This window comes from Numida meleagris, chromosome Z (genome assembly GCF_002078875.1).
Source record: "Numida meleagris isolate 19003 breed g44 Domestic line chromosome Z, NumMel1.0, whole genome shotgun sequence".
Taxonomy (NCBI): Eukaryota; Metazoa; Chordata; class Aves; order Galliformes; family Numididae; genus Numida; species Numida meleagris.
In genome coordinates, this window is record NC_034438.1 from 45,883,110 (window position 1) to 45,905,898 (window position 22,789).

Consider the following 22,789-nt stretch of genomic DNA (forward strand, 5'->3'; position numbering starts at 1 on the left):
CACCTTCCCTGAGAGAAGTCATTGAGGGGGATGGTGTGACACTGCCAGGACAGCTATAAGTGAGCTGAGGAACAAAAGTACTTACCACACACCCCCTACAGCTTCAGGGAATGCTTTGCACAAATGGAAGGGCACATTCTCCACATTCAGTTACTTGTTATTAAAGTTATATGAGAGCAGATTTTTTAGTCCAAATACTTCAAAAAAAAAAGTGACTGAACATCACATACCCCCCTTGCTTAGTCTAACATTATAAAAAGTTTTTTCTTCCCATCATGTTCAGTGGGCCCCTCATCCACCTGTATAACTGGCTCTGAAAATACTACTGCTGTTTATACTAGCAAATTACCTGCGTTGCTAGCTGGTTTAAGGCAATGTTAAACATTCTACAGTGAAAGAATAAGCTGTACCAGCAGCACAGGCTTTACATTCCACTCTAATCAGTACACTTCAGTAAGTTTGTACATAAAGTCATTTAATGGTAGAGAAAAATTACATTATAGAAGAAAATGTCAATTTAGTCATTGCTTTTTAAAGTGTGTGCTTCAGTTTCTGTATCATGAATAACAATTAAAATCACAATCATCAGTACAACCGGTGTTACAGATAGATACAGATTTTATTTACTAAAATTGAAGAGCTGGCCAATACAAGCCCTCTTCAAGATAACATAATGGAAATTGAATAAAATCTGTAACTTTACATAGGTTCAACCCACAACTAGCTGTAAGTACTTTCTACTTAGCACTGATATGCCACTTCCATACCAGAGAGGGAAACAGATTTAAGTTCTTGAGCTTTGAAGAAACAGGAGGAAGACATAACCCATCATGTATGAGCCACAGAATTAAACATGGGCTCTCCATTTTTCTGCAAGGCATGCAACACTGCACAGAAAAGAGCTTTCTTCAGGCAGCAGTATCTGCGTCAGCCCATGTCCTAGAACATGCACAGGGATTCAGCATTATGCTAGAATTAATGAACAAACCCCCACCTTCCTCTGTGGTGTCTGTTTTGTTTTTTTTTTCCACATGTTAAAGTTTCTTGCAAACAGATGGACTGCTCCTCAGGACTGAAGTACTGTTTCCACATACTGCAGTGCCAAGCAGACACAGTAAAGTTCGTTAAGGATCCTGTTTTAAGTGTAGGCTTGAGAAGTATTTGCTGAGAGCTCTTAAATCATGCAATTTTACAAACTTTTCCTGCATAACAGAAATATGTACCCGAACAGTAGGAATAAATGGTTTGTCTCCCTAGTTGAATAATTTTACTCAAACATGCTTAAAAAAAACTTGTAAGTACATTTTTATCAGCAAAAAGTGTGGCGCAGACAACTGAGTTTGTAGGTCCTGTATTCTTAAAAAGCTGTGGATGCCCCTTTTAAAATCAGCACCCCATAGGTTGTAGTTATCTTCTTCAGGTCACTGAAGTATAACCCATAATGGAAAGAAATTGCAAGTTAGTTCTGATCAAGTGTTTCCCATAAAATTCAGGGTGGACCTACTCAATTTTAAACAGTTTGTATCCCAGGAAAACAAATTCCTGATCATTACTTAAAAGCATACTTGTTTCTCCCCCTCCCCCAAGATGGAAAGATGAACTGAAGACACATTTTCTTCCCAGAAGCATTCCACAGCTGAGAACTTTTTAAAGATGAGTTTTCCAGTAAAGTGGAATCTGTAAGTTGGTCTAGTTTAACCTAACACTTTCAATGAAAAGACAGGTTAGAACCCAAGCATTTGATTTTAATGTACTCCTACTAATCCAAGTAATTTTATCTTGTATGATATCTTGAACATGGCCAATAAAATTGCTATGTTTTCTTGCTTGTGCGTTCACAACCTACTTGAAACAGTTAAAAGCGCACACAGCACAAATCCTACTGCATCTATCAGTGCATATGTACAGTATTAAGAACAGTGCTGATACTCATACTTCACCTACTTCTTTCATTCTTGAACTAGACTATAGCTATAAACGCATTAGAACAAAAATCTATGCAAGAGTAGTGACATTCCCAAGCCTAATTTACTGTAAAAGCACCTTCAGTTTGTAGAAATTTACCACATAGATTTTTTGGTTGCTTCAAAAGCTGAAATAATAACAAAAGCAAACTGAAATTCGTATGAAGTCACGTATTAGCACCGGATTCTTCAACAGCTGCACTGCAAGCTCAATTTTCTGTAAGTAATCTGCTTTTAAATCAACAAAAGAGGCTATTCTACCAGTTCTCAATAGTTCAGAGTGTAACTTCCTAATTTAAAAGATGAAGGCACATGATTTTATGTCTGAAAAAAAACCTGTTGCTTAGAATTTCTTTCAAAAAAAAAAAGTAGTTGAGAATAAACTGGTTTTCCAACAACTGGGAAGCCAGTCACCTATGGAGTAGCAGTGCCATTTGTACCGCAGGACAATAGAGCTTGGATTCCTAATGTAGACTCTTTGTACTAGAATGGTACCAGTGCTGCTATACACTGCAAGTCAGTAAACACAATGAGTTGGAAAAAAAAAAAAAGGCCAATCTGAGAGCAAGTCTATTAGAACAGCCAGACTCAAAGTCTGCCTTGTTTTTAAAAGAAACTGTTACATAAACAACAGCCACAAGTAGGTGAAGAAAAACACAATCAGCGTTGTTCCCAGTTCACTAACCTAGATCTGGAAGGTTGGAGCACAGCACAGAAGCCTCATAAAGTAAGTAGGCCCAAAATTGTGTTACAAACTACTTATGCAGGTTTGGTCTAAAATTAAATTGTGTAAAAAAATTTTTTTAAAAGCTTTGATTGTGCAGTAAATAAAGCTATATCCCCTTTTCTCAATACCACCATTTCCTGACTTCAAACTACGCAAGACACAGGTATTTTCAGAAGCATGCATATACATCAAGGAGCTGAAGTTAATGTAACAGCACAGAACACCCTTAATTCAATTAGGCAGATCACTCTTCAGTCAAAGTTCAAGGTATTCTGTGTGGTGGAGAGATGCTATAAAACTCCACCAAGACAGAGAGTTTATGTAGTACTAGAAATGGCAAAGTAGTACTAGATTCCCAGTACTGAGATATTTGTTGGTTTTGTGTTAAAATTTGGACATTCCATACCTTCTTTAATTTCAATAATCAATCCACACTCTGAGTGACCTCTTCCAGGGGAGCATTCTGGCTTGCTTTAATGAGCATCTTAACATCACCTGTTAAGTCTGACATGCAAACAGTTATTTACTTCCCTGTGTCGAGCTCCCAAAAATAAAAACTCATGGAATTAAAATCTCTCACTTGGTATTTCTTCATTGTTTAACAGAAAAGAGTGTAAACTGTATACTTCTAAACTTGGAAATATATTTAACTATAAAATGATGGTGAAATAAGAACATGAACTAACAGTAAACAATCCAAAATGCTCACAGTGCAGGGCATGATGGAAGTCATAAAGTAGGTCACATGCCACCACACTCACATTGTTTTAGCAACCTTACTTAGGAAGCAGAAAGCAATACTACTACAAGGAACAGTACCCTTATACAAAGAAGTAAAAGTTATTGCATATTTATCACATTTATTTGCAACTCACATTAAGGCTAGTTGTACTAAAATCATAACGTGTACAAGCCCCACTTTGGGCTGCTTAATGAAGCAATCAGTCTCTCTTACACTGAGCCAGGCTTTCACTAGGAACAGAAAAATGACCCAGTGAATAGAAAGCACCCAGCAACTCCTATCCATAGGACACACTTGCTTCATTTTAAAGACTTCCTCTGTCTGTGACAGAAGTTCCAAGTTCACGGTTTCATCAACATTCCCCTTATTTCACAGAGCACTACATGAAATAACTTTTTTTTTATTAAAAAAAAAAACAACCTACTTATTACAGATTTCCACAGCCCGATACTGAATCATGCCCTAGGAGTGTCTTAGAAACTCCACAGGCAGCAGCAGCAGCTTCAAGATACGAATACAAACTTCTGCCTCACCATGAGTAAAGGCACTTTTGCTGGGAAATCAACTACTTGCACTAGAGACATAACTAAGGATTACTTTCACCTGAAGCTGAGTAACCACCTCCAGCATTATCCCACCTACTCAGTTACTGTACTTATCAACTTAATGTTTTGAACAGCCTTTGGATTTTTTTTTTTTTTTTAATTTTTTAAAACTAGGTGAGACAAAGCTAGACTGAGATATTTCATGATTTGGTCTTGAAAAACAAGGCCCTCAGGACTCTTGTCCTCTAGAAGGAAGAAATGCTGCAGTCTGTTTCTCCTGTTAACTGATAGAAATATCCGCGATTCCTATCACCAGAAGTATTACAGCATTAGAGTCCCAAATCACCTGGCATCAAGCAGATGAAACAAACCAGATTCTAACGCTATTTCTGAGGAAAAACACTGGGTAATAGATTAATTAGGGCAGTTAAAGGAAGACCAGGATTGTGTTTTTGGATGCCACATGAGTTGCATAAAGACTCAGTGCATGAGCATACGCTCTGAGTGAGAGAGGAGGGCCTAGTTTGTTCAACGTGAAAGTTACTAATCACACATCTTAATTTTACATAGAAGTCCATTTTTAAATCTGGAACTTGATTGTGCCTGATAACACAAGCTGCTATATCAAATAAGTTCAGTGTGTTTCTCTCAGCTGCAAAGCTTGTGTTCAGAACACTAACGTGAATCATGAAGGTGATTTAACACTTAACAGTTTATCACCTCAACTGTTACTGTTTTTTTTAGTTTGTGTGTTTGGTATTTTTACTAAGAAAGTGTTGTAGCTGAAAATGACTGTGGCTACATCATTAAAATGCTAACTGCAAGTGCAATTCGATACTACTATATATATGTATGTATATATATATATACACACACATACATACATATACAGAGCATAAACTAAAGGAAAGAACTGTCGATTACAGCATGGAATACAATACTGGACATCCTTAGAATAGTTATTGCAAGCCTGATTAAGCCATTTAGTGTTACACAATGATTCTATTATCCATGCACCTTCTTTCCTCCTGGCAAGATGTAGAGGCGTATTTACATTCAGTATAAATTCTACACAAGAAACCTCCCACAAACAAGTTTGAGCTTTTCTTTTTTGAAAGCAGCTACAACTGAGAATGCAGAACTTTTTAACTTCTTTTTACCCAGCTCGGGTCAGTGCATAAGAGTTGAAGCTAGACACTCTGAATGGCTAGATTCTACTCAGTCTGTGTATCCTTGCCAGAAACAGAGGCAGAGTAGGTATCCAAGAAGTAAAAATGCTATAATTTGACCCATATACTACCAGTTGCCAGCCAAAACAAATTCACTTTCAGTGTGAAGGAGGGAAGTACAGTGGGTAAACAATCAGGAAAAAGAAAGGATAATAAGCTGAGGCTAGGTTTGAAATGTGCAATGTCCAGTTTCAAAATTACCAGGACAGACAGGAGTCCTCTGAGAACCAGTTTCATTGCTGCTGCCATAATATTGCAATGCACTATAAAATAATGACTAACAAGTCCAATAATTTACATCAGAGCAGTTAGAAGTCTAACACACTGGTATACTCCAGCAGTACAAAAAAATGTCAATGTCAATGACAATCTGAAAAACACACAAGTTAATAAAATGAGGAAAAAGAATGCCCTCTAATGCATGGCTAGGAACAAGTGAACTGAGCATTGGAAAGGTACTTTTGTGGACAAAGGCTATACTGCATTTAAAGTGCAACACTTGACTATGCCACTCCAAAACTGCAAAGAGAACAAACCCTTCCAAATCACCAGTCAGTCCCTGCATTGCATTTAAAAACAAATGAACAACAACAAAAATTCAACAACAATAATAAAAAAAAAACTCCTGAGAAAGAGTAAGGCTAGATAAGAAACCCCTCAATTGCAACAGGCAAGTCTGATCTTTGTTCATAAATGATTTGCTGTCAGAGGTCAAAACATTTCATTATGGCATTGTGGTCAAACTTGAAACTCAAGAAAGCTCTAGATGAGAAAGCAAATTTGTAATTGCCATTGCATGCCACAGAGTGCCCCTCTACATGTTCCTGCAGTGGGTCTTCACCAGAACAGCAGATTTCATACGCTGCATCTACTTAAAGAGAAAAAACATTTAATCAATTTTAAATGTCTCGTCATCCGTAAGAAAACTGTTGACAATACAAAGCCATACCTGAAATTATATCCAATGAATATTTATGGAAAAATCACTGTCCGACTTGTCTCTTTCTGCTTATGACCAAAAAGCCATACTTACAAATCTAACAGCCAGAACAAATCTTAAAAGTCACAGTGATTTGAAGACTATTTAAATTTTTTTTATTTTTGGAGTTTTTCCCCAGACGTTGCTGTTTTGCACTGTGTAACTTGATAAGGACGAAATAAATGCAATCCTACTTTCTAGGCAGGCAATAAAAAACTGCATAAACACTTCAGAGTACCCCAGTTACAGAAAGCCTTGAACCAACACTTACTTAATCACCAACATTCTGTTAGCTGAAATGCTATTTTTGTAAACCAGTTTTTAGGTACTTTTCACCCACCAACATGATGTAGTCTGACAATTTTCATAATTAAGGAGAACTGCAAAACCAACATGATTTATCATAGTAAGTTAACCAAATGAAAAAGAAGTTGGACTTCCTTAGAAAATAACACTTGGTAGACTAGCATACGAGGAAAGAATCCCACAAATATTAAGTAGGGTGATTTCAGCCTTCAATGCATGACTTCAGTGCATGAATCCCTGGAGGTATTCAGCCTTGGAGATGTATGAACATAGCACTTAGGGACACAGATTCGTTGTGGACTTCTGGTGTTTGGACACAATGATCTTAAGAGTCTTTTACAACTTCAGTGGTTCTATGACTTTGGATGGAAATTCAGAATGTACTTACCTGTTTCAAAATTATCTTGAAGTTTTCTTGGATTAAGCTTTTTTTCACATTTCTGGTTTATGAGAACAAAAACACATTACACTTAATTAAGAAAACATAGCATTATATTTCTTGAGAGAACAGCTTAAGTGTCAGCTAGAAAGCATGCCTGTTATTTTTGCTTTGACATGCTTCCTCTGCAAGTTGTGCTACTTACAACTCAGGATAAATTCTGTGATGTTACCTAAGTAATACCAAGCCATAAGTCTTTCAGAAACACTGCAACCTTCATAGTGTGGCTTTGATTAGAAAGGACCTTAAAGCCTACCCAGTTCCAACCCCCTGCTGTGGGCAGGACTGCCACCCACCAGCTCAAGCTGCCCCTGGCTCCATCCAGCCTGGCCTTGAACACCTCCAGGGATGGGGCATCCACAGCTTCTCTGGGCAGCCTGTGCCAGTGCCTCACCACTCTTGAGTAAAATTATTTTCTCTTAATAATCTAGAAATCCTAACCTAGAAACTATCAACCAACCATTTTTAAAATGTAGCTTTTAAGAAAAAAAATATTTGTTTTCAAAATATTATAAGCCAGGTCTTGAAGTATGATGGTGTGGACTTGAAGTTGCAGATACGTAAGCCTATTCTTTGTCCCAAAAACCAAGAGGAGTGAATTTGCAAGCAGGCAACTAGTGCCAATTAGATTATCATGCATTAGAGACACAAACTTAGAATTCTACAGGGACGATTTGTCAGCCCTAGATATGCAGCTGTAAGTATACAAACACAGAGAAAAGAATGGCTCTTTGCAGTATGTAAATTTAAGAGTAGCAGGCCTGTAAATTTGACTAGAAAATTATCACTGGGACACAAAGTGTTTAAATTTAAAAAGATTAACAATCATGGAAATGGAAATGAAACACCACAGAAGTATTTAGCAAAGTCTGTAAAGAACCTGCACTGTGACTTCAGAGTATTAACACTTCCACTTGTTCCCATCAAGATTCTAGAGCTTCACCTTTTTTTTCCTCTTACGCAGCCAAATTTCTACAGTCGATTCTTTGATTTTCCATTCTTCTGCTCTCAGACCCAAAAGCAACTAACCATTTCTTACTATGAAAAGGACTTCACAGAATGAAGGAGGTTATTGTGTTTCCATTTTTTACAAGAAAATCAGAAAGAAGTTAACAACCAGAATGAGAAGAATCTAAAGCCAATAATCAAGAGAAACTAAAGCCAGCTGAGCTGAATGGAGAACTGGGGCTCACTGCTGCATAAGAACCAACAATGCAGAATTTGAGTGAGAAAGAACAGGGGGGGGAAGAATTTCAAAGACATAACGTACAGCAGATAACTCAGTGTCTTCTCCTAGCCATCAAAACTTTGGGGACAAGTACAGTTAGTTACTACTGCATGGAAAAAGTAACAAACCAAAGAAGTCATACCGCAATTTAATTAAAAATTATATGAGATTATGGTACGCAAGGCAAGTCTGTATGTCAGCATTATTGCTACTGAGGAGGAAAATAGTAAATGTATGCATTCACACTTTGTATCTAATTGTTGCATATCAAAACTTGTTTTTACAATAATGGGTAAAACATAAGCATGTAAGAAACTATGACATACTGAAACCAGGAAAGCTGCAGAAGGATTGTCTACTGAAATGGCTGATTTTTTCAACAGCTAAAATAAGCTTGGCTTCCAAAATGCAAACTCCAAAGGAAGGATGCATTATCTGAAGATACATATGCTTATAAGGTAGGAAATGCCTTATTTCTACAAACCAGAGCTCTTTAACATCATTATAAATGACACAGAGAGGAGGTTTGAGTGCACCCTCAGCAAATTTGCTCATGACATCAAGATGAGCAGTGCAGTTAATATAGCAGAAGGAAGGGATGCCGTCCAGAGAGCTCTGGACAGGGTAGGCAGGGGGCCCATGCAACCCAATGAGGTTCAAGAAGTTCATGGGCAGGGTGCTGCACTTGGGTCAGGACAGTCCCAGACATGAGTACAGACTGGGAGAAGGACTCCTTGACATCAGCTCTGCAGAGGACACAAGTCAGAAGGGTGTACTTGTAGTGCAAAAGGACTGTATCCTGGGCAGTGGCCAAGAGGAGTGGCCAGCAGGGAGAGGGAGGTGATTGTCCCCCTCTGCCATCATGAGGTCTCACACGGATTATTGCATCCAGGCCTGAGGTGTTAAGCTCAAGACACAAAGCTGTTGAGAGTGGGTCCAGAGGAGGGCCACAAAGATGGTCAGAGGGCTGGAACAGCTCTCCTATGACTAAAGGCTAAGGGAGTTAGCTTGTTTAGCTTGGAGAAGACAAGGCTCCACGGGGACGTCACTGTGACCTTCTAGTACACGAGGGGAGCTTATAAGCAGGAGGGAGACAGACTCTATATGTGGTCTGATACTGACAGGACAAGGGGGAATGGTTTTTAAAATTATCTAATCTACATAGAATCATAGAATGGCTTGGGTTGAAAAGGACCTCAAAGATCATCAAGTCTCAACCCCCCTGCTGAGTGCAGGGTCGCCAACCACTAGACCAGGCTGCCCAGAGCCACGTCCAGTCTGGCCTTGAATGCCTCCAGGGACGGGGCATCCACAACCTCCCTGGGCAACCTGTACCAGTGCGTCACCACCCTCTGTGTGGAAAAACTTCCTCCTAATACCTAACCTAAACCTCCCCTGTCTCAGCTTAAAACCATTCCCCCTTGTCCTACCGCTATCTACCCTCACAAACAATCGATCCCCCTCCTGTTTATATGCTCCCTTCAATTATTGGAAGGCCACAATGAGGTCTCCCCGGAGCCTTCTCTTCTCCAAACTAAACAAGCCCAGTTCCCTCAACCTTTCCTCATAGGAGAGGTGCTCCAGCCCTCTGATCATCTTGGTCGCCCTCCTCTGCACTCGTTCCAAGAGCTCCACGTCCTTCTTGTGCTGGGGGCCCCAGGCCTGGACACAGTACTCCAGATGGGGCCTCTGTAGAGCCCCAAAGAGCCGAGTAGAGGGGGACCACCACCTCCCTCTCCCTGCTGACCACTGCTCTTTTAATGCAGCCCAGAACATAGTTGGCCCTCAGGGCTGCCAGCGCACACTACTGGCTCATGCCCAGCTTCTCGTCTACCAGGACCCCCAAGTCCCTCTCCACAGGGCTGCTTTCAAGTACTTCTTCCCCCAGGTTGTATAAATACCTGGGATTGCCCAGGCCCATGTGCAGCACCCTGCACCTGGCCTTGTTGAACCTCATTAGGTTCTCGTGGGCCCACTTGTCCAGCCTGTCCAGGTCCCTCTGGATGGCTTCCCTTCCTTCCAATGTATCGACTGCACCGCTCAGCTTGGTGTCATCTGCAAACTTGCTGAGGGTACACTCAATTCCATCATCTGTGTCATTGATAAAGACATTGAAGAGCACCGGTCCCAGGACTGAGCCTTGGGGGACACCACTCGTGACTGGCTTCCACCCTGACATAGAACCATTAATCACAACCCTTTGGCTGCAACCAGCCAACCAGTTCTTAATCCATCGAACAGTCCATCCTTCAAATCCATACCTCTCCAATTTGGAGAGAAGGATGTGATGAGGGACCCTGTCAAAGGCTTTGGAGAAGTCCAAGTAGATGACATCCATCGCCCTCCTCCCATCCACCGATGCCGTCACTTCATCGTAGAAGGCCACCAGATTGGTCAGGCAAGATCTGCCCTTGGTGAAGCCGTGCTGGCTGTCTCGGATCACCTCCTTGTCACGTATGTGCCTTAACATGTCTTCTAGGAGGATCTGCTCCATGATCTTCCCAGGCACAGAGGTGAGGCTCACCAGCCTGTAGTTCTCCGGGTCATCCTTTCTCCCTTTCTTAAAAATGGGAGTAATGTTTCCCTTTCTCCAGTCACCGGGGACTTCACCGGACAGCCATGATTTTTCAAATATGATGGAGAACGGCTCGGCAACCACATCAGCCACCTCTCTCAGAACCCCAGGATGGATGTCATCTGGCCCCATGGACTTCCACACATTCAGTTTCAAGAGGAGGTCTCGAACTTGTTCCACTGTTACAGTGGGGCAAAATCTGCTCCTCTCACCCACACCTCAAGGATCAGGGTCCTGGCAGACACGGGGAGCTTGACCACTAGTGAAGACCGAGGCAAAGCACTTATTAAGCACCTCAGCTTTTTCCACGTCTGAGGAAGCCAATTCTTCATCCTCATTTACCAGAGGGGGAACACTCTCCTTGACTTGTCTTCTCTTGCCTATGTACCTGTAGAACCCCTTCTCGTTATTTTTCACATCCCTAGCCAAGTTCAGCTCTACCTGCGCCTTGGCTTTCCTGATCCTATCTCTACACATGCGGACAACAGCCCTATATTCCTCCCAGGCTACACAACCCTGCTTCCACTTCCTGTACATTTCTCTTTTTTCCCTCAGTTGAAGCTGCAGGTCCTTGCTCAGTCATGCCGGTCACCTGCCTCCTCTGCTTGATTTCTTTTGCTGGGGAATGGAGAGCTCTTGGGCTCTCAGGAGGGTGTCCTTAAAGAGCTGCCAGCTCTGTGCTGTTCCTATGCCCTTAAGGACAGTTTCCCAGGGGATCCCACCCAGCAGTTCCTTGAGCAGCCAGAATTTTGCACTCCTGAAGTTCAGGGTCCTGACTTTACTCTTTGCCAGGCCTGCATTCCTCTAGATCACAAACTCCACCAGGGCATGATCACTACAGCCCAGGCTGCCTCCAATCTTAACCCCTCTAATGCTCTCCTCCACGTTGGTGAGCACCAGGTCCAGTAAGGTTTCACCTCGGGTTGGTCCATCTAATACCTGGACAAGGAAGTTATCCTCAACAGACTCCAGGAATCTGCTGGACCGTCTGCCGCCCGCCTTGCCGCTATCCCAGCAGATATCCAGGTGGTTGAAATCCCCCATCGGGACAAGAGCCCGCGAACGCGACACCTCCTGCAGCTGGAGCAAGAAGGCCTTGTCCACAGGCTCCCCCTAATCAGGTGGCCTGTAACAGACCCCAACCACTAGATCTCCTTTACTGGACCGATCGCTGATTTTAACCCATAAGCTCTCAACCTGGTCATGGCTGTTACTCAGACACAGCTCTTCACAATCTATCCACTTCCTAACGTAGAGGGCAACTCCCCCTCCCTTCCTGCCCTGTCTGTCCCTTCTGAAGAGCCTGTAGCCCTCAATCAGAGTATTCCAATCGTGGGATTCGTCCCACCACGTTTCCGTGATAGCAACCAGATCATAATTTTCCAAGCACATCACGGTTTCCAGTTCCTCCTGCTTATTTCCCATGCTGCGTGCATTAGTGTAAAGGCACTTCAGCTGGGCTTTCTGGCACACTACCTTTCTAGAGGGGCCCTCCCTCAAACTTCCAGAAGAAATCTGAAGTTCTCCCCCACTGCTTCCTAAAGCCCCAATACCATCTTGTCCATGCTCACGTGTTATCAAAGCCACCAACCTCACAGCATTCCTTGTGTTCTTCCTACAAAAGGGTGCGTTGTCCTCCTCATTCCTCCCACAAGACTGTGGGATCTTACTAGCACAAGCCCCTCCCAGAAGTAGTGGCTCATTACATACAGGGTTCTTACCAGTGACCCTGGTTTCACCCCCACCCCCCTTCATACCTAGTTTAAAGCCCTTTCAATGAACCTTCCCAATTCCCACCGTAAAACCCCTTTCCACCAGTGGGATAAGCTATTCCTATCAGATGCCAGCAGGCCTGGTCTCGTGTACATCGAGCCAAGGTCGAAAAACCCAAACCCCTGCCGGGCACACCAGGCTTGGAGCCAGATATTAATCTGTTGACCCATCATGTTTAGTCTCTTATTATTCCCTATAATTGGAGGGATAGAGGAGAACACAACTTGTGCTCCCGAACCCTTGACCAGATGCCCTAAGGCTCTGAAGTCCTTCTTCATGGTTCTAAGGGAGGTTCTTTCTATTTCATCTCTGCCTACCTGAAACAACAACAGAGGATAATAATCTGAGGGCCGTACTAGGGATGGAAGTTTCTTCCTTACATCTTTAACCCAGGCTCCCGGGAGGCAGCAGACTTCCCTGTGTAGAGGGTCAGGTCTACATCTTGGGCCTTCCACTCCCTTCAGCACCGAGTCACCAACAACAACGACCCATCTTTTGTTCTTTGCTGAGGATGTTTTAATGTTAGGGGTAGTCCTGCTGGGCTTTGGAGACACCTCCAAGTGGGGAGAACCATCATCTCCACCACTGTCCAGCTGTTCCCGCAGAGCACTGTACCTGTTCTGCAGGGGCAGCTGAGGAGGGAGGGGAATCACCAGGCAGGTGCGCCTGCACAGCCGAGCAGGGACCTTTTGCCATTGCCCCCTGCCCCCCAGTTCATCACCATTGTTAGGTGGGGGAGAGGACAGGGGGATCACTGCAGCAGGAACACTGCCTGCCTGCTGGTTCCCCCCTGTTACCTGTTTGCAAGGCGGTAGGGGGTGACATACTTTGTGCAGGGCTGCAGCTGGCTGCCTCGATCTCAGGGATGGCAGGGACTGGCACCACCGATCAATCTCCTACTCACACTCCCTAATACTCCTCAGCCTCTCCACTTCTTCCTTCAGATCAGCCACCAGGCTAAGTAAATCATTTAGCTGGTCGCATCTGACACACACGCTTTCTCCATCACCCTGCACTGCAAGGGCCAAGCTCAAGCACTCACCGCAGCCAAAAACCTGAGTACTAACATGTTGCTGTGGGACCTCCATCTGGGTCTCCTCATTTTTCTTGGCAGCAGCCATCCTTTTATCCGTGCGTGGGACCTCAGTCTGGGTCCCCGCATTTTTCCTAGAAATAGCCTTCCGCCAGGGGGCAGCCATGGCAAACCAGCCGACCCTAGCATGGTCAAGGGCAACCTTAATGAGGTGCAACTGGTCCAGTCCTCTTGGTTGCCAATAGCGCCGGCTCCACCCTGACCACGTTACCAGGTGCCCCTGCACTAACCACTCCCAATACAGTGATATAACAGGCCTCCTCACATCCAATACAATGATACAACAGGCCTCCTCACTGTGTAGTCACGTGAACGAGTGGCTTACTGTTTCAGCGCGTTTGAACGGCCTTTGTGGTACATGCACTCGAACTCCCCCGCTTCGCCCCAGGTCACACCTCCCTGAGCTTTTTTATAAGGCAAGGGGCGTGGATGCAGGGCTCTCGCAAGAGCTGCCGGGCCGCTCCGTTAGTTCGGGGGTCCCCGCGTAAAGGAATCGATCCCCAAACCCCCCTGTACCCCGCTTCAGTCGCTGCGGTTCTGGCTGGGGACAGCGCCAACCAGCTAACCTCAGCAATCAAGGGAAATTCTTTACTCAGAAGGTGGTGAGGCACTGGCATAGGCTGACCAGAAAAGCTGCAGGTGCCCCATTCCTGGAGGTCTTCAAGGCCAGGTGGGATGTGGCCCTGGGCTGCCTAATCCGGTAGGTGGCAATCCTGCCTATGGCAGGAGGTTGGAACTGGGTGGTCCCTGATTAGAATGGCTGTCCCAAGCCATTCTATGATCTAAGATACACACTCCACTTTCTCTTAGCAGGACATCCACCTGGGCATGTATTAAGCATTGCTGTTAATGAGATAGCCACTGCATTTTTCTTACCAAGGCATGGTTTTGCTTGGCTGGTTGACTGTGGACTCCATTTGTTCTCTTCTTTTGGGCAGGAGTGTCTTGATTCTGCTTTCTGCCATTGCCCTTCAAGCTCTGACTCTGCCATTATATCCAAAAGGTAGTCGAGAGTTTAAATGGCAGCATAAGACATTATTGACACTTCCTACTTTCCTCCAAATAGCCCCAAAACATCTGAATGATTTTTAGATAAATTGAAATACACTGGAATTATCCAAACATGCACACAATTTACAGTCATTAGCTACTTAGTCTCTTGAACAACGACAACATGCATACTAGTGATACCCAAAGTATTTCAAAATTGTTTGTGAAAGACACCACAATGGTGAAAAGTAACTGCTGTCTACATATGATGTAACGCAACTACCACCTGATATCTGTCACCTCTAACATCAGTACCAAGCAAATAAACTAAATCTGAAAAATCCCTGCATATTTTGTTTGCGGTTGCTTTTTTTTTTTAAAACATGTTTTGATTTTGTATGCTATGTTCATAAAACTCAATATTTTAGTTCCAAGGAGGAACACTTAAGAAAAAAGACATCTATTTTAATTAAGTCCAAATGCACATGTTTGACTAAGGAACAGCCTACCTTTGTTTTTAACACTTCAGACATGTCAGGATGATTATATGGCTTTTGTTGCTGCTTTTGCTTCATCCACTGCTCTCCGGAAGAGCCATCTGTGAACAGCTGCTGACTACTACGAAGTCTGGATCTAGTACATGAAAACAAGACTTTACAACACATCTTAAAGTCTATTCATTGCAGAACAGAAATACAATGATTTTTCTGCTTTTGACAACAACCTGGAAGACAAGCTTAAGTAATCTAGTGTGGAAAATGCAATACCAATCACTTCACTCATGCAGCTTTGTTTTGGCTGCAGATAGGAAGACCAAGTTCAACATCAGCAGCAGGCTAAGCCCACATTATCATTCATAATGCATTGTGTTGCTGACCTCATCCAAGTTACTGAAGTCTTATTTTTGCGAGTCCAGGGTTTAAAAGTTTGTTCTATCACTTTTATCCTAGCTGAATCAGAAACCAGTAGCACTTGTTTCCCCCTCTACTGATTCACATTGGTTTTATCTAGTTACCTACATCTGATGTTACTTTAAAACACTACTAAGTCTTTACAGAGCCTTTTCTGTACTATTTTTGTTTGTTTTCACGTGGTTTTTTTTTTTTTACTCCTTCAGACAGGACTCAAGGAATTGTCTCATTTCTGGAACACTTCAGAAATTTACCAAAAAGCATTAAATGATACTATTAACTTTTAATCCTGTTTACAGGCCTCTGAGATAAACCCCTTAATTATTACTTATTTTTAATTAGTCCACTCTATTACTGGAATAGATTCCTCAGAGAAAAGACAATCAGCTTTGTATGATCAACATTTTACAGAAGGATATGGAGATGCTAAACTGACCTGGTTCTTACCTAGCTTTTTCCAAGTTGGGCTTAGAGGGTGTGCTCCCTGTAGGTGAAAATCTGTCACTATCTGAGGAATCCCCTCCAATCCTTCGGGAAATCCATTCCCTCAATGGCCTGTAAGCAAGCAGAAGTTCAACAAGGTATACTTACTACAACAAATCTAAAGAAATGAAAGTTTTCCAAAAGGCACTGACCTAGCATTTACCTCATCTTGAACATACCTGATAAAAGGAATGGCCATAAAAAATTTGTTAGGTGCCAAACCTAGCTTGGACTTGGGGGTCATGTCATTTCTGTGGCATGGTAATTTATCGATGGAAAACCACTCAATGTTCTAGAAAAACAAGAAAAAATATCAAAATACCCACCGCTATAGCCTCAGAGAATGTTACAAACGCGTATCAAGCATATTATTCTTAGCTTCATCTGGGATGGAATTATTTTCTTCAGTGTGCCTGGTATAATGCCTTGTTTTGGTTCTAGGAGAAAAACAATGTTGATAACACACTGATGTCTATAGCTGCTGCTAAGCAGTGTTGTAGGGAACCAAGCCATTTCCTGCAAAAGGCCCAAGGAGCTGGGAGGAAACAGAATTAGGACAGCTGACTTAAACTAGCCAAAGGGATATTCCATACCATATGACATCATGTGAAGGAGTTTTGAAGGGGGTGAGAGTTCACCTAGCTCTCTTGTGCTGCTAGGAGTGCTCGATGGGCATCAGTTGGAGGTGGTGAGCAATTGCTTGGGTGTCATTGGTTATATGCATTCACATATATATATGAAACATATGTATTTCATATACATACAAATATATCGCATATATATATTTTTTGTCATAATTATTATCCTTTTCCTTTTCTCTTAGTAAATAGTTTTCTCCCAACCAACAAGCTCTACTGTGTTTTTTTTTCCTTTTGATTCTCTCTCCCATCACACTGGGAAGTCAGGGAGGAGTGAGCAAATGACTGCAGTGCTGAGCCATCTGCCAGCTTAAACAACAAGATATTCCTAATTAAAAAAATGAGAAAGACTTCAAGAGATTGCAACAGCACTTTCCACAAAATGTTATTTAATGATCAAATTGTTTCTCTGACTGCAACTGTGGAGTAATGGACTGTACGTCTCATACTTACAAGATACACCTAAAACTTGAATTGCACTATCCAGCAACTAAATCCTGAATAAGCATTTCACAAAAACAAGCAAACAAAAAAAACCACTGCACAATGAATGTCATAAAATAGGAGAGGTTTTAAACAATTTTCAAAGCCGCTAATAAATTTGCTGCTTTTATTTAAAATGCTATTAAAACCAGACCACCAATAAAAGCTTAAAAAAAATATCAGAAGCAAGGGAATTTACTTTGCAGAATAAGTTTCAAATTTTGTTATAGAATTAAAAAAACAAGGATAAATTCACATTAGAATTTTTACATTATAGTTTTAACAATTAAAACTCTACATTCTACATTTTGCAAAGAGTGGGAGAAATCAGGAATTTTTGAATATGCATATTATATGAGACCCTACATGAACTTTTCCACGACAGAATTTAGCAGCAAAATCCCAGATCCAGGTAAGATGAATATTATGGAAAGTTATAAAATGAAAGGGTTTTCCAATACAACTCTGCAGGCAATACTAAAATGGTATGTGTGGTTAAATTAGATCAAATGAAGAATATACTTCACTGGGAAGACAAAAATCTATTACTGTAGGAACTATACAGATCAGTGACCATCTGTGTGGGAGTGAAGAAAAGATAGTGTGAAGGGTATTTACTGTATATTTAAAAGAGCCTTGCTGTTCATCCTCTTTTACTTGCAACTGATGTGGTATTACTGAAGTTCAGTGTTGAATCGCTTTTGAAAAAAAAAAATTACAAAGAGACTCCTGTGTGGTCAACTATTAGTACCTTTTCATATTTAGAAAGCCAGATGCCCTGTTCAGCAGTACCATCTTCATGAAAATAGCTGTTTTAAACTAAGTTACAATACAAGAATATATTGAAACATCAAAGATGGTGTGCATTACCAACAGGAACAAAATATCCAACAAGTCTACTACTCTAGTCTTTGCATCTCCTCTTCACAAAACCTTCTAAAAATGTGCACATATCAAGTATAGACAGTTCCTGATTTTGCTTCCCCTTCCCAACCACCTCCTTAAAATGCATTATTCTTTAAGTCTGGACAGTATTAACCATGAAAGAGAAGACAAGCTTTCCCTTTGAATATGTAAGGTTTTGTATATCAATTTATAAATACATCCTCAGAAGAATATATGGTTACTTATACAGCCACAAGTTGGAATAAAATGGAACGATTAGCATATACACTGCTTAAGAAAGATAAGCACTCCAGTCTGACTGCATGCACTTCACAACAAATAAAGACATGAGAGATTGTCAAGAATCAAACTTGCCATTAGAGTTGCAGCAAGTAGGCAAGGCTACAGTGACGAAACTATTTTTTACTAGTAGTTCAAGTATCCATCATGCATGGTAGGTTTATTATTTTACAGATCGTGAATTTTAAAAATGAAACTCCACAACAAGGTACCTGCAGAACTAAACAAGTTAACACATACCCGAATTTCCCTTCTAGTTTTGGGATTGAATTTTGTGTTCTTGGGAACTCCCGGAATGATGTACAATCGTGCTAGCTGGTCGTTAATTCGCAGCTCAATGTATTCTTCTTTACAGATATAATCTTTTATGTCAAACCCAGTTTCTTCAAACACCTGAGAAGCACAAAAATTAGATCAGTATATATATTCAAATTTATCCTTTTAGAATCTGCCACCACAAAGCAAGATAACTACTTTTCAGACCTATTAATGAGAGTAGGCCACTGAGGAGGGGAGAACCACTAGACACACAGGTACATGATCAGTAATGAAAATGTATCTAAGATCCTATCTGGTTTACATTTCCCTTAGACAAATAGACCAGTAATAAAAAGTTGCAACAACTCTATTACACTTTCACATAGCTATTTATTGTTATGGATGGGAAGTCTCCAGCTGCTTCTCCACGCTGCTTCATGCATTCAAGTCTTATTCACAGCACCTGCTATTCTGGGTGTAAAGAAGTCTTCAAATTCTAGCAAACTTTACTTGCAGCTCAGTTTTTTCTCTCATCCAATGATCTTTCTAATGAACCTTCTACCCACTACATATGTATTACTTCTGACATCCATAACTAAATCCAGTAAGTTTTACTACAAAATTCAGACTGCACATTCCCCATGACAACAACCTTTAAACTACATTGTCAGCTAACAAAAAAAAAGAAAAGAAAAAGGAAGTTATACCTGATGGAAGTTACAATTATGGCTTAAAATAATATTTAGAATATTTTATGGTCTATGTTTCTAAAGAAGGATAAAAACACATTTAAAAATACTTTTGAGAACATTCTGAAATATGCAAACTTAGAATAGCATAGAGAGAATAACAGAAAATCCAAATAGCTTAGATAAGATTGTGTCTAAAAGCTTGCTAAGTAGTCACTGCTAGAAACTCCCTAGTCCTCACAGTCTCCACAGGAAGTTGTCAGAAAACACGTTGATACCACTAATATTTCTGCTGACATGGCAGAAAATGCAGGCTGATGATCACTTGTAGAACTGGCTGTTAACTCCAGAGCTATTAAGCCCCACAGCAAGTAATCCAGAGGCAGAATTACTGTCAATTTTTTGAAGATCAAACTTAGAATTAAAAATGTGGGACAAGCTAAGCTTCTTCTCTCCACGCTCCACTCTGATTTAGTAAAGTACTTGGCATTTTAAAGTTCGTTGGGATTATTTTTTTTTTAATGTTTTCCTTGCAAGTATTTTGTTGTTGAAGTGTGAAATTCAAAGTCACAACGCTTTGCTGCCTCTTGAAACAGTAAGGTGTTGACTAGAAACCATACAGCTTGTGGTCTTGCCTGGGGGTATGAATAGCAAAAAATAAAAACAAATAACCACAAAGTAATTATAGCAGGTAATACTCAAAATACCCTGTGCTGAAGTGCATATATCAAAATCAGCAAAATGATTGTAACTCTCATTTTTCAAAACACAGAAGAAATTAAGTGCAGCATTAATGAATTTTATTTAATACACAGCAAATAATTTAACAACTAGACTTCAAACCAGTACATCAATACATAAAAAATACCTTAAAAAAGAGGAAGCAAACCAAGCAAATCATCTTCACATCAAATTGCATTAAGAACAGCAGAATTTAGAAAATAACAAGTGTCTCAGTTAAGAGATATACACATCTCCTTTCTACTTAATCTTCCTACTATATCCCATGTTTTCTCTTCCTAAATGATTCTTCCAGACAAGTTAAGTGAATTCATCACAGAAATTTGTTTTGTAAAGACAGTCAACCATTTAATATGTTTTTTCCTTCATCAGCTTCTGAAATACTACTGAGCTGTCTAAGAATTTAGTGAACAACTCATTAATTAGCCCACATACAGGTGCACCTCATTGTTTTAGATGTGTTCTGACTCCAGGAAAAGCAGAAAAAAGATTTATGCACAGATTTCATGGACATTACAATGTCTGGCAACACCAGTTTTGAAGATTTTGTCAGTTTATCCACAATGATGATTTACCTTCACAGAAATAGAAAAAAAGCAACAGTTGTTTACTGATGTCATATAATTCATTCTCCAAATTAAAAATACAATTGTACTTTTCCTAGTATAACTGTGCCCACTTTAATGCCTGCGTCCATTGTTTTGCGGTCCATGTTTATTTCTGCTCTCCTTTTTCCTGGGTTGTAATCCTTCAGTTCAACCTTAGAAGCACCTGCCTAGTAAAATTTCAATTCAGGAAGTTATTTACAGAGCACTGCGGGAGTAGGTGAGGAAAGCTCTTCTTCATCAAGCTATCCAACCCTGTATCAAAACAGTCTACATTTCCTTTGCATCTGTTGCATGGAATTGCACTGTTAAGACCTAACATATTATTTTGCTTTTTCGGGTCGATACTAAATATCATAGTGGTATGGAAAGCACTGTCAGGGAATCAGATAAAATCAGTTTTTCATTCATGCATGTTAAAGAAGTACATTTAAGAAAAAGTTCACAACTTCCCAGGTAACAGTTCAGTCCAACCATGAAGAAAATTAAAGCACCTTGCTGCGTCCCCTCATCTTAGTTCTCCCTGTCAAAAATTCCAGCTGTATTATATTAGAGGAACACTGAGTTTATACCAGTACTGTTCTTTCACAGGCTATTTTTAACACACAGCTCTGCAAGGTTTTCTGCAACAAAAGACCTCATGGACTGCGTGACTTTTCTTCAGCGTTTACTTGCCATATATATTGATGCTTGTTCCTTTATCATTTAATAAAATAAAAGTTCTTCACAATTTTTACATGACCACATACAACACCCAACTCACTGTAGCCTCTTTATAACACCCAGTTTATATACATAAGCTAAATTCCAATTCTTCTATCATTTTATATTTTGTTGGCCCTTCAGTTCAATATTCCAAAAGCCATGGAGCCTCAATAATATTAATATTTATTATATTCATTAAATATAAAGTAATATTTAAAAGTCACTTCAAATTTAAAAGTCAATTTAGAGTTCAGAAGAGATCTTTTAAAGTAGTATTCATTTCACTTTGCAAGTCAGTACAAAACAGCAAAAAACATCAAACATTGATTTTAACCTACATAACCACACCCTTGATTATCACCCTGCAACTCAGAAAAGTACTAAAAGCTACAGCAGAAGACTGCAAGAATTAAAAAAATTATTTACCCAATTCCAATAAAGAAATAGCAAAGTAAAATGTCTTTTCATCTAACGCATATACATTTATTTTTTGCTCTCATTAAAACATCATTTAACTTAAAAGAAAAAAAAAATCATTTTAAGGGAAACAAACACAAGTTACCTCTCTAGCAGCACAATCATGAGGAGCCTCTTCTTTATTTACTTTTCCTTTAGGAAATCCCCAACCAGACTTTGCTAAATAGCCCTGAACCAAAAGAACCTGCAAAACACAGTGAACACATTGAGCAAATAACTAACAAATTTATATTATATCTCTTCCCTTCACTGTCTCCTGCTTCCTCCCCAAAAAAACAGGCCTTAGACAGGAGAGAGGTAGGGTCTCTGTGCTCCAGCAATAAGAGTATTTTTTTTTTTTTAAATAGGACCATAACTCAGAATAAAAAAAAGCAAAACTGAATAGGGAAGCAAAGAGAAGAGTATTTACTGTCTCCAATATTTTATTCCCATATTCGACATCCAGATGCATTCAGCAATGCCAAATACGTCAAGTTTTTGTGAATCTGAAGTGTTTTTCTTCCAGATGACAAATGTAAACTACAAAAAGGTTATTGTACCAGCACATGCCATCCTCCTCCCCTCTAGTTCTTCACAACTATTTCCATACTTACATTTTCAAGTGTCTCATCAAGAATAATTGCACCATAGGTTGGCACTCCCATTTTATATTCCTTCCACTCATCTAAAACCTTTTGTACATCTTCACCTTGAGGCAGTAAGAAAGGGCAGTGATTGAAGAGTACAGAAGCATATTAAGGAAGCTAATATCTCAAGCATACAGTTTCCAGTCACATACAGACAGATAAGATACTCAATACTTATAATAACCATACTTCCTCCTTTAAGTGCTTTCAAAACACAATCTTGGAAGTTAGAAGTATTTTGGATAATTCACTACCAAACTGTAAACATTAGAAAGCATTGAGGAATTTGCAAATTCTAATGCAAGCCAATTAAATTAAAACATAAAAAAAAAGATGGTGCGAGTGTGCTTGTTTGTGAGAATTCCCTAATCTTCCAGAAAATGTACTCATAAAAATTA

The 22,789-nt window shown here is 40.4% G+C and overlaps 1 protein-coding gene across 6 annotated transcripts in view; it reads right to left on the reverse strand.

Moving 5' to 3' along the window:
* The window catches only part of DCP2 (decapping mRNA 2), a 35,642-nt gene continuing 13,307 nt past the window's right edge, over positions 455-22,789 (reverse strand). Inside the window, exons 3-11 of one of the 6 annotated variants that reach the window (XM_021381001.1) lie at positions 22,359-22,486; positions 21,851-21,949; positions 18,531-18,683; positions 16,164-16,276; positions 15,949-16,056; positions 15,100-15,223; positions 14,477-14,584; positions 6,881-6,932; positions 455-6,075 (exon numbers count right to left, since the gene is read on the reverse strand). In XM_021381001.1, coding sequence (XP_021236676.1) covers positions 5,912-6,075; positions 6,881-6,932; positions 14,477-14,584; positions 15,100-15,223; positions 15,949-16,056; positions 16,164-16,276; positions 18,531-18,683; positions 21,851-21,949; positions 22,359-22,486 — 1,049 coding nt within the window. In that variant the 3' untranslated portion in view covers positions 455-5,911. Of the gene's footprint in view, positions 6,079-6,880; positions 6,933-14,476; positions 14,585-15,099; positions 15,224-15,948; positions 16,057-16,163; positions 16,277-18,530; positions 18,684-21,850; positions 21,950-22,358; positions 22,487-22,789 lie in introns of all 6 variants that reach the window. The other 5 variants (XM_021381000.1, XM_021381003.1, XM_021381002.1 and 2 more) reach the window with 5 other exon arrangements.